Source organism: Lepidothrix coronata, unplaced genomic scaffold (genome assembly GCF_001604755.1).
Source record: "Lepidothrix coronata isolate B3197 unplaced genomic scaffold, Lepidothrix_coronata-1.0 Scaffold60, whole genome shotgun sequence".
In the NCBI taxonomy this organism is placed as follows: domain Eukaryota; kingdom Metazoa; phylum Chordata; class Aves; order Passeriformes; family Pipridae; genus Lepidothrix; species Lepidothrix coronata.
The window spans coordinates 3,292,071-3,304,333 of NW_016690240.1; the positions used below are offsets into that span (position 1 = coordinate 3,292,071).

The 12,263-nt window shown below is 39.1% G+C and overlaps 1 protein-coding gene across 1 annotated transcript in view; it reads left to right on the top strand.

The window, feature by feature from the left end:
* The window catches only part of GRTP1 (growth hormone regulated TBC protein 1), a 34,162-nt gene extending 22,801 nt beyond the window's left edge, over positions 1-11,361 (top strand). The window contains exons 6-8 of the mRNA XM_017817325.1: positions 8,307-8,479; positions 8,598-8,783; positions 10,865-11,361. Of these exons, the coding sequence (XP_017672814.1) occupies positions 8,307-8,479; positions 8,598-8,783; positions 10,865-10,954 (449 nt within the window). The 3' untranslated portion in view covers positions 10,955-11,361. The remainder of the gene's footprint in view (positions 1-8,306; positions 8,480-8,597; positions 8,784-10,864) is intronic.
* The last annotated feature ends 902 nt before the right edge of the window (positions 11,362-12,263 follow it).

The following is a 12,263-nucleotide window of genomic DNA, read 5'->3' on the forward strand; positions in this document are numbered from 1 at the left end:
TTGCTGACAGATGTATGATGGGGTTATACATGCTGAATGCAGATCCTAATATACAGTTTTGTGTTTTAACTTGTAAATTCCCGTAAAATGTGTTCATATGCTTGAAGTAAGCTGTGTATAAAATACCAAGACTCATAAAACTGGAAATGTAACTGGATTTGCTATACAAGAAGCCAGGTGAGGAAACAGCAGTAATTCCCTCCCATTGTGGCCTTTCAGTACTTAAAGGGAGCTTTTAAAAAAGGTGGAGAGCAACTTTGTACAGGAGCAGATAGTGATAGGATGAGGGGGAATGGTTTTAAACTAAAAGAGGGGAGATTTAGATTAGATGTTAGGAGGAAATTCTTTACTCAGAAGGTAGTGAGGCACTGGAACAGGTTGCGCGGAGAAGTTGTGGATGCCACATCCCTCCAAGTGTTCAAGGCCAAGCCAAGATATCTGCAAGGTCCCTTCCAAACCCTTCTGAGTGCCTCTGCAGCAGACTCATTTGGCCACAGCTTGTCTTTGTGAAACTTCCTAGCCTTGGTTTGAAAGAGAGACCCAAGGACCACTGCTAGTAGTGTATTCAAACTATAAATCACTCTTAGTAAAAATCCTTGCTATGTTTTTGTTGGAATTTGTCTTGTCCTAATTTGTAGGTATTACTTCTTTTTAAGACTTTCTCTTACTACACTGAAAAGCCCATAATGGCTCACGTGTTTTCTCTATGAAGTGGTCGACTTTGCTTTTCATTTTGCTTGTATAAATTCTACAAAGAAGTTCCTTACAGAGACCAGCTTTTCTTAGTAGTGTTTATAACCTTTTCTTTCATGTCCTTTCCACTTCAACTTCCTGCCTTAAATGTGAATATCAGAGCTGGATGCAGTTTTCTAACCTCAGTTTTGCTATTGTCATATACAGAGATGACATACCCTCTCCTCAGTAGTTAATATATCCAAGGATTCCTTTGGCTTTTTCCGAGTTAAGATGTGCTTACTCTGGATTTATTGTATTTTAAACTTGAGGTACTGCAAAATCGTGGTTGCTTTTTTTTCAATTGCTCAACTCTATTACTAAGTGTTGGGTTTTTTGAAATATGTATTAGTATGAAGAAGCATTGACAGCAGGCTTTGATGTTGTTCCAAAATATAGTAAAATGCACATGCAGCATAGTTGGCTACATAGGGAATGTGTTTTTGGAAGGAGATGTGCTTTGAGAGTAAAGGAAATTAAGAAAATTATGTGCAGTGTACAGTGGTAACTTTTGTCCACCTAAATGTACAAGAAGTGACTGTTACTTTTAGAGCGGTGCCTGGGAAATACAACCCTGCCTGCTTCATGTGTTTTATGTTCAGAAGACTTGAGTGCTTTCCTAAGCTGCCCATTTATGGCTAGAGGAGAAGTCTAACTTGTTCCTCTTACAGTTTGAAAACTTGTTGTTTCATGATTACAATTAATTCTCTTGTTAGCTTTAAGTAAGAGGATTGTGACTTTCATTCCCCTTCTCTTCAGAGTAAAGGATGGCTTGGATTGGTTTCTCTCTTCCAATACCAGGCTAGAACTGTATGTGTTGGTCCAGCTCTCAATTTAAGGTGCCTGCTTCTGTCCTAGTCTGAAGTAATGTGCTCAGTGGTCCCTATGGCATGACTATAGTGTTCTGGTAAAGAGATGAAGAAAATGTAGCACTGGGGTTATTCTTAAGTGTGAGAGGATATAAATGCTGTGTTTTGTGCTGAGGTGTTAAGAATAATCTTGTCAGTGCAGTGAACTGATAATATCCTTCCTACTCCCATGGAGGAATTAAAAAAGCACAAAACCAGGAATCCTTATTCAGCCAAAGTCATCAGCCATTAAGACTCACTGTACAATTGTAAACTCTTTTTTTTTTTTTTTTTTAGTTTGTTTTCTCAACAGGCCTGATAAGCAATTGTAGTTTTTAATGCTTGTTCATGTCTATTTGAGGAGATTGGTGATAAGTCTGTCAATGTTTTGTGAATTAAAAGCCTTGGCTCCTGGGGCCATTGTCAGCCCAGTAAGCTGCAGACTTCTCCAAAGCATGCAGCTCTTTAGGCAGGCACAGTTCAGGGAGTGCAATGACTGGAGTCAGGCCAGGCTGTTTGGAAACAACTGAGTGGGGAATACTTTGTGTCCCCTGGTGTCTGTCAGCTAAGTGATACTACGAAAAAACCACTATCCACAACAGGAGCAATTCCAATGGTAGTGGATATGAAGAGAGGAGAGAGGGAAGAGAGGAGAGCTGGCCCAGTAGTATTTTGCTCAGATTTGTATCTAAGGTATGAGAGAGCGTTTTGGTAGCTATAATTTTAAAGTAGACTAGTTTTTAATGATGCAAATGTCTCTACTGAGCAGCACATAACAGAGCTAGTATGTCAATAAATAATTAACATAGCCAGTTTCATTCTCTGTAACTAGAATGTCTGAAAGTTTCATTTGTGCTTTTGAACCTGCCGCTAACTTCAGTTTGTTTCTCTGAGAGGTTACATATGAAGTCTTTGTTTCTTTGTATTTCATCTCTGCCTTCTGCAGTGTCTGGAAGGATGTCATCTTTCCATTGTCTTCCTAATTAAAGAGCATCCTTCTTCAGTTTCCAAGGGGTAGGTAGCTACTACATCTGCTTGGAATCCCCCTGTGCTGTGTGAAATGGAAATGGGAAACCAAAGGGCTCTTTCTGCTCCAAAGGATCCATTTTCCAAGTTTGGGACCAGAAGCAAAAGATGGATACAGGCAGATGGGATGGGATTATGTAGAAACAACCAACCACTGCCTTTTTGTGCTTGCTGAAAAGGTATTAATAGTAAATTATTTGTCAAAATATTATTATGCTAAATGTTGTGTAATCTCAGTGTGAATGATACAGCTACGGCTGGTTCTTGTGTGAGTTCAGTACTATAGGACTGGGTCAGCTTGGTTTGATGAAGGAAAAGATAAAATGTGGTTTGAGCTTGTTTTGGGTTTGAATTTTTTTTTTTTTTTTCAGTTCCTTGGAGGATTAGGAACTTGTATTTTAAAAATAACATAGTTAAGAGTTTTTGTCTTGCTATTTAACCACGTATCTGCAGGATATTGCTCTGGCCAGGACATCTTCAGGGGGTCACTCTGGCCTGATACTGCAGAAGGAATTGGCAGTACTTTTTTGGGTTTCCTCCTTTTCCTGTTGTGGCTTTCTGATTTCTTCCCAAACACAGGTTGTTCAACTTTGTACACCAGGTTCATGATGTAGATACTTAGACATGAAAAATGGTCCATTTTAAAGTGAAGGATTACTAGAAAAGATTTTTTTATTTTTTTTTCCCCACAAATGCACATGGTGGAATCTGCTTCTGTTTAGACTTCAAATGTAGAAGATGTAGAACTAAGTGCTTTTCATGAAGTTGGCCAATTCTGTTCCTGGAAACCTCTGATTTTTGCCTGCCAGCACTTAGGCCTGCTCTATTTATCTCTTCTGGATTCCAGTGAAGTCTGGTAGCAAATGGTAACGTGCATCTCCAGTGAGGAGACATTTTTGAATGTTGCATGGTATAAAAAGAAACTATTTTTGCTGTTTGGAGAGGATAGAGAATGTTATCACCCTCATCATCACGCACAAAAACCTCTCATGGACGTTATAAACATATTCTTGTGAATAAAACATTTTTACATTGCTTTTGATTGTGAGAAAAGTTAAATCAGCTCATTTTTAATTTTTCAGTTTGGTTTGGATCACCAAGACAAATCACTCTGTCTCAGGCTGGGCTACGTAAGCTCTTGAACTAATAGTTAGAAATGCTGGGAGAGAAGCAGCAGAGCTCTTGTTTTGGGTATTTCTGTAACACTTAAGAATTTAGTTCCAGTAGGAGTATGTATATTTAACCTGACATATGCACAACAGACTTGAAGCATTCTTTTTTTAACTGATGCAGCTCTGACTTATAGCCTTAAATTATCTCTACAGGAGTACTGCTTCTTAAACTTTTATTTTTGGAAGCTCTTAATCTATTTGTATCAGAGAACAAGGTCATACAGTCCCTACAAGCTTTATCCTTATTTCCTACAAATCTCATTACTGTCTGGAGCACAAGCAGACAGGGATGTCTTAGTCCTGGACATCCTGGTAGGATTCAGAGAGGTGCTAATTACTGTGACAGGGAGACAGTGAGGTGTAGTTTAAGGAATATTTCTTTGCTGAGCTAGAACAAGTTTCCAGCTCAGTGACTGGATGCCACAGTGCAGTGTTAGTAACAAAAAGCCTTTTGAACAAGGAAAAAAGTCCCTTCATCTAGTCATGTGTGTTATACTGTAGCAATCAAGTACCTGGCAGTTGGTGAATCTGTCTTTTCCTGTTAGCTGCCTAACTCTTTAAGAGGAAGAACATGATGATCTCAGCAGAGGTGCTGCTGTTTGTGGTCAGGACTTTGATGAGGAAGGGTGAATTCCATGCAGGGTGCTGCCCACATTGCCCTCTGCTGCACTCCTAAACTTTGCAAGGCACCCAAAATCCATAGGCAGGTGCTCAGAACAATGGACTAGGCAAAGCAGGTGCATGTGGGTAAGCAACACACAAAGGAAAGCTGAAAGGAAAGCATGGAAGGCCTTGGATCAGCCTACAGGAGCTTGAAGAAGCACAGTTGCAAAATGAGAAAGTTTTCATATAGACATTTTTCTGGAATTTAGAAATTACAATAATTTATAATATAGTATTTGTTGCCTTCCAGAAGATGATGTGATGAAAAGTAATGTAGTGTGTGGTCACCTAAAAATTAGCAGTATCACTTCCATTTGACAATTTGAAGAATAAAAGGAAGCAATCCGGCTTTGTGTTTTTTTCAGGGGAATAAGATACTGTCAGAGGACTTTCCTATAAAGCAACCTACCTCAACAGATATACAACATAATTAGCCTACTTTTTTTTTTTTTTTTTTTAGAGGACTTTCCTATAAAGCAACCTACCTCAACAGATATACAACATAATTAGCCTACTTTTTTTTTTTTTTTTTTAATTAGTAAGTGGCAGATTAGGAGCTGTTACTGACTCGGGTCAGTTCTGGGTCATCAGCTGCTCAGTATTTTGCCAGATTGTTGAGAGGGAAAAATAATTAAGATGCTAATTAAATGTGGATCATGCAAATCTAGAAATTTCAAGTAATTTGTAAGACAAGATATGGAAGGAACATAAAGCTAATGTGTTTTGATGGCAGGTGAGTAAAAATACTGCACTGTATCTTGTGAAAAACAGTTTTGTGGTGTATGGGAGAGGTCGGTTTGTGTAGGCTTGTTTATAAACAAGGATATTTTAAATGACTTCAGGGAGAGACTCTGGGCAGAGCAGGCAATTATAAAATATCAGGAAAATAGGGCACACAGTGAAGCATTTGCAACAAGTGAGAGTTGCAGGATTTTTGCCGAGGGGACATTTCCGGAAGGCTTAGTGACTGGGAATCTCTAGCAAATAAGGGAATAGAAGAACCATGTAGGTTAAATGTTACCAAGCACTTTGGCACTGAACCAAGTTACAGAATTACTTTCCCTAGTGAAACCAGATGTGGACTGTGAAAGGTGTTCCTTGTAAACGATCTGTGGGTAAGTTTTGCACAAATATGGGGTCCTCCAGAAGTATTGCTGAAGGATTTGAAAATGTGTCTTTCCTAATTTTAGGAGCTAACTTTATATACATACATTTCTGCATAAAATTTATACATACATTTATGTATGTATATACGGCAAAAAAAAAAATTATAATTGCATATTAATTATGTGTAATAATACCCAAAGTAACTACAATTAATATATAATAATTACATGTAAGAATGTCTTGGATGTAGATTCTTTTAACCTAACTTCTGCTGTGAAGTGGCAGTTAATATCCTGGAGGAACCCTGCTACTCAGTTACTGGTATTTGCATAAATCGTTAATCACTCCTCCCAGCGGCGCTGGGCTGAACATTGCAGTGCTGTGTCCCCGGGCACATGGGAGCCACTCCTGCTGCACGAGGAACGGCAGGAGGCTGCCCCAGATAGATGAATAGTTCTTTTTTTTCCTTTCTGTCCAGCAGTACAATCTAACAGACTTGAACGAAATTTTAATTTATGCCAAAGCTTCCTGGCTGCTTCAGTAATTCACAGAGTGATGCATCCACGTTGCCTGTCGATTAACTTTTTGCTTGCCAGTGTGCAGAAGGCTGGGTAGGTCTCTGGTTGTGTTCTTGAGATCCTGACATTTGCTTTGCTGTACAAATTAAAAATAGCAGCTGCTGTTGGTTTCACGTATCGGATGATTGCAGCAGAGCAGAGAGCGAGTGGGCTGTTGCCCTTCCTCCAGAGGACATTCAACAGTGGTAACTTGAAGAAGTTTAAGTGCTCACACATCTCAGGAGCACAAAAAAAAAAAGTAGTTTGTGGATGTATGAGAAGAGGAGGAGGGGTAGGAAAGGTTCTGTTATTTGTAATTTGTTACTTGAGATGTGATTAGTTTTTCACTTACAATAAAGAAGCATTTTAAAAAAGGTCTACTCAGCTGATGAATGCATTCCAGTTCACAAATGAGCATAACACTAACACAACATATGGAGAAAGAGAGGGTTTTGTGTTGGCTTTGAAATAGTCCTGTGACAACTGCATTTGGATTTAATACACTTTTTCATGGGAATACTTGTCTTTTAGCTCTCAGAGCTTTCCCTACAAGCAATTGAAAGGCAAATGGTTAAAAGGAATGTATATAGTGGCAGTGACTCTAACTCTGTAGAGGAGTTTTACATATCAGTCTTCAGTGGGAACAAAGAAAAGAATCCCAGATGGAGAAAGCTAGATTCCTGATTCCTAAAGGTTGAATGTGATGCTCCATAGCGCCATTAAAAGCTCCTGTAGATTTTCTGCAGTTTGGACAGGACAAATGAAGAGCAAATAGGTTGTGGGGTGGGAAGTCTATTCAGGAAAACCATTGACACAGAAAAGAGGGGAGTATTAAACTGCTCTTTTGATTTCACTACAGAAATTAAAATGGTTACAAATATACTGCATAATTTGGACATATTTTTAAACTTATTTCTGGAACTGGGAGGTTTTCTTAAAATTATTTCAGGCAAATAGACTTTGCTCTTTCTGATTCCTTCACCTTCATATAAACCATTAGCCTATGCTGTGTGTCTGGGAACCTTGGCAGAAACCATTTAAGACAGAGAAACCTGAATTGCAGCTTTCCAGAATCAGTGAAGGAAAAAAGGCATAGAAAGGTGCTTTGTGTTACCAGTGATTTCTTCCTGCAAATAAAGTTAAAATAACATAGGTCTTGTCAGCAAAGCACTAGTGAACCATCAAAGGTTGCTTCCTAGGACTGGAGCCTTCAAATCCAACTTAAATGTTTCTGTCAACATATAAACCCAAAATATTAATTTCTTAAACATTCGTGTAATTCTTGTCCCTTGATGGGGCATTTGAACTCTTATGAACTGAAACAATCTTTTTCTTCCCTTAAGTATCCCTGAACTACTTGTTTATAGAGCTGAGATGCTTGGTATTCAGTCTGTACCTTGGTAATGAAAATGCTTACCCTGACAAAGAGGCTGTGGAGTGACAGCCAGTGTACTCTCTTGTTATTGTGAGTTTACTGGTCTAGTGCAGTGACCAGAAGAGTAGGAGGAGGTCTAATTTCAATCCCTGTCTTGCAGGTAAATTAAGCAGGAAGAGATGTTGTCTGAGGGATCTGTCATTCACTTCCTTTCAGAATTATTCTGTGAAAAGTGGGATTTTTGTGGCTTGGAGAGAGGAAAACTTCTAAATTAATGGCTAGGTCACACTCTAGGAGAAGGGGTACCTGGCCTTCAGCACTCCTGCACAGCTGACACATCCTGAAGTTCACATTTCCAGTTTGTCACTGGACCCAGTCTAAATATAGGTCGTTTGGGGTTTTTTTGTTTCCTGTCTGGGTATTGTGTGGATTGGGAGTTGTGCAGCCCCCCAACATGGGAAGGAGGTGGTGGTTATATTGAACTGTTTAACTGCTAGCTTAAACTACAAAACTTTTACTAATATTTAAAAACTACCTAGATTATCCTTCCTTGGGAAGGAAGAGGAAATTGCCAAAAAACATCAGAGAGAAAGAAGATACTTCAGTAGGCATGAATGAAGTGTTTGTGTAGAAGATCAGCCTTGGCTGAAAGAGAAGCACTATATGACCATAGTGCAGAGATCTCTATGGTGTGGTTTAATTTACTTCACCTTGGGATTCATAGGCTTAACATGCCTTTATACACTCAGTTGCACAGAATGTTCTCTTCAATTGCATGAAAAGATCATGTCCACAGATTCCTGAATTTTGGTTTCTTCTCTCCAAGATTATTACAGTCCTGCAATGTTGGGTCTGAAAACTGATCAGGAAGTCCTTGGAGAACTTGTGAAAATGAAAGTTCCAGCAGTGGCAGAGCTGATGGAAAGACACGGAGTCATGTGGACCCTAGTGGTGTCACGCTGGTTTATATGCTTGTTCATTGACATTCTTCCAGTAGAGGTAATTGGTAACATAGAGTTCTCTTACTATACACTCCATCTTGTTTCATTTGTACTGCTTTAGTAATAATTACCTACTGGAAGTCAATCTGTAATCTGAATTCTCTCCTTTCCTGCAGACTGTGCTCCGAATATGGGATTGTTTATTCTATGAAGGGTCAAAGATCATCTTCCGTGTGGCCTTAACACTGATTAAGCAACACCAAGCTTTTATTTTGGAAGCTACAAATTTCCCTGACATTTGTGAAAAATTTAAGCAGATCACCAAAGGAGCATTTGTAACAGAGTGTCACAGTTTCATGCAGGTAAATTCTCTGCAGCTTTTAGTTATTCCAAATTAAACCCAAGACTGACTTAGAAATGTTTTTCATTGAGCAAGATAGTTAGGAGAAATGTAGCTGTTGGGATTGCCAAAACAATGATGAACATTTTTACATAAGAAACTCAAACCTTTCTAAGAACTTGTCTTAAATAATTATTATGTAATTCCACATATAGCAATCCATTTACATAATTTGTCATACTGGGAAAAATATTCTTTTTGCCCTTTTTACCAGTTAAGGCACAAAGTCTGATGAGAAAATAATGATTTTAGTGCATTTTTTCAGTGGATTATGGATTGTGTTCCTGTGCTTTTTTTTTGAGGGTAATTGCAGTAGAGTATTGTAGAATAGACACAAAGTGCATTTTAAACTTGCGTTGATAAATTCCTGTGGTGCCAGGATATAAAGCATTCTGTTTAGAACAAAACAGTAGCACCAAGTTATCAGACAAAAAATCATTAAGTGTGTAAGTCTTATGACAATCTGCACACTAAGAATTATTAATACAGTGGGTGCCAAATTGGTATAAAACATGAGATTTGCAGCTTAACTCAGAAGATGGAAACGTAAAAGAGGTTAGCTGCAAAAAGTAACAGGAGCATATCTGTCATAAATCACTTGGTCAACTCCACTATCATTGGCTAAGTGCACATAGAACTATATCCCAGAGGATGACTTTTACCACCCAAGAGTTCCATGCTCATATCAGATGTCTGTGCATAGGCCTGTCGTAGTAGGATGCCATTTATACTGTTTCATTTTTGCTCATATAGAAGAAAAATAAGCTAATCTTACTGGTGTTTGTGAGTCAATTAAAGGAGTAAGAGAAAAACAAATCACAGCTTGAATTCAGAAGGGAGATGTTTGAGAGGTTTTCCAATTCCATAAAGACTTTAGAATTTTATTAAATGTTAACTGCCATGAGAAAACCAATTCAGAGGCTGATACTAACATTTGTCCTTGAAGGACTTTCCTTGCTCCCTTTAATTATGTTAAATTTTACATCAACTGTTTTTAGAAAATCAACTACCTTTTTCTTGCAGTTATCCTGAATAAAACAATTTATTTTATCTGTGTTAGTTACTGTAGTAAGGGGGCTTTGAAGACAGTTAAATAATCAGTTTACATTAGGTTCTTCTGTAACTTTGAAACACATACTTTTGTGTTTGGATTTGTTTGGGGTTTTTCTCAATAGTACAGATACAGGCAATGACAGCTGAGTATTTTATGCCTCTCTCCCCCGAACAGAACCTTTGTTTTTAGTTTAATGCAATGCAGGCTCTTTCACCAGAAAGCTGTTTAGAACTGGTTCAATGACAATCTCATCTCCAGAGCTGTCATTCAACAACAACTCCATGGAACTAAGGGGCCCACACATCTTAACCATAGATTAAAGTGCATAAACTTGTAGCTTGATTCACAGTTTTGTTCACTCGGAAGTTTCAGGTAAGAAGTGGAAACAAATGTATTGTTCTTGAGCAACAAGTCAAAGCAAAAAAGAAAAAAAAGTAATTGCAGATGTGTGATGGCATTTGAAATGCATCAAGTTCCTACATCCATATACATTACTACCCTGGAAAGCCTGGTAGAGAAGAGGAGCAGAGGTAGTATAACGAGGGATCAAGACTGATTTTTGCAGTAGGAACATACTGGTTTATGTATGTTCCAGAGCCTGAGCTACCTCTGCCAGCACCACACTAAAAGTACACTGGGGCTTTGTAGCAGTACCCAGGACAGCTTAATATGTTCTAAATATGCCTGCCTTCCACCACCGCCACCACTGCCTTCTAAAATAATTTTAACTGGACACACATTCAAACCAGATTTTGTATTGCTGCTTTTGCGTGACTTGCAACACTTGTTACAAGCTGCAGGTTTACCATGTCTTTACACCAGAGTAGATCAAGATGTTACCCTGCTACAGGAAGGCCAAACAGCAAGTAAGCATTTTCAGAGTATGGACATCAAATCAGGGATTTCATGCTTCAGAGAATTGTGTGAGAATTCTAGCACGTTGTCCAAAGCCAGCATTTTAACTAAGAATTTTCTCCTTCTACCCTCAGAAAATATTTACAGACCCTGGAAGCTTGTCCATGACAACAGTCAACAAACTCCGAGAGACGTGCAGGGAGAAGTTGCTTTCTCAGGGATAACTCACCAGATATAACCAGGTGGTCAGATTCTACAGCAATCGACACATTCCTCTATTTGCACTGACTAAAGCACACTTTAAGCTTTCCATGAGTTAACTGACACTTGACCAATTTTTCCTGCCTTTCAAGTAAGTGTGTTAACACTTTGTACTGTATGTCAGATTTGATAACTGGAAGTGGTGGTTCCGTTAGTGTTTCGTGGTGGTGTGTTATTTTTATTTTTTAAGGATTAAAGTGTTTTCAGAGTATAGAATGTGATAAATGTCAGGACCCTCCTTTTAAAAAAGTCCCAGGGCATTTTGTAATATTAGAAAAAAATAGGTGTATGAAATTATGTATTACTGTATTAACTGTGACACCACTACCATTTGTGCAAAATAAAGTAATTTAATTTGTCAGAACCTGTTTCTTGGTGTAAAGAGAGTAAAATCTGTGATCTCTTTCCTGGCACCGACCCATTTCCAGCCATACTGGGGCCAGGAAGCCGGGAATTGCTTTCTTGTCCCTACAGAGCCCTCTCGTGGCCAAAACATCTCTGTCCAAAGGGAGAGAAGACAACTGGAGAGATCAGCAATTAGTGGGTTTTTATGCTCCCTCCACTACTGTGGATAGCACCTCACCTTTTACTTCATTCCTTACCAAAGAAGGCTTCCCCCCACCCTGCAGATTGAGTTTCTTTCATTCCTCTTTTTTCAGAGAAAGTAGATGAATGCTCTTCCAGACAAGTAAAGACTGCTACTCAGCAGTATGATTCTGAGCTATCCTACCTTTTCTGGTACCAGACATCCACCTTTTTACTCAAGTACTGAATTATAAAGACATTAGTAGTACCATAGTCCTAGTATGTCAGCAGGTATTGGAAATATTATTCACCACTGGCAAAATCCATGGTTTCCAGATACCTTCAAGGCAGCAGGGCAGATGGTCCAAAGTATATCAGCCTTACTGCCATGCGTTCTCTCTGTCAGGAGGAGTGTCCTGTGCCGTGTTTCCGTGTGCCTCAGTTCCTGCCCTTTGGAGCTGGTACTGTTAACACCAAAGCCTGACTGCAGGAGGGAGTCAGGGAAGCTTTTAACACAGAGGTTCATTTCCAAGTGAGCTGCTTTATGCTGATAACGCCGCCCTTGTGGCCCACACAGAAGCAGCTCTGCAGCGTTTAACATCCTGCTCTGCAGATGCTGCTGAGCTATTTGGGCTGAAAGTCAGCTTAAAGAAGACAGAAGTTCTTGATCAACCTGCACCCCAGGAAGTCTTCCATCATCCCCATATCACCATTGGCCAATCAGAGCTCAAATCAGTCCAGCAGTTT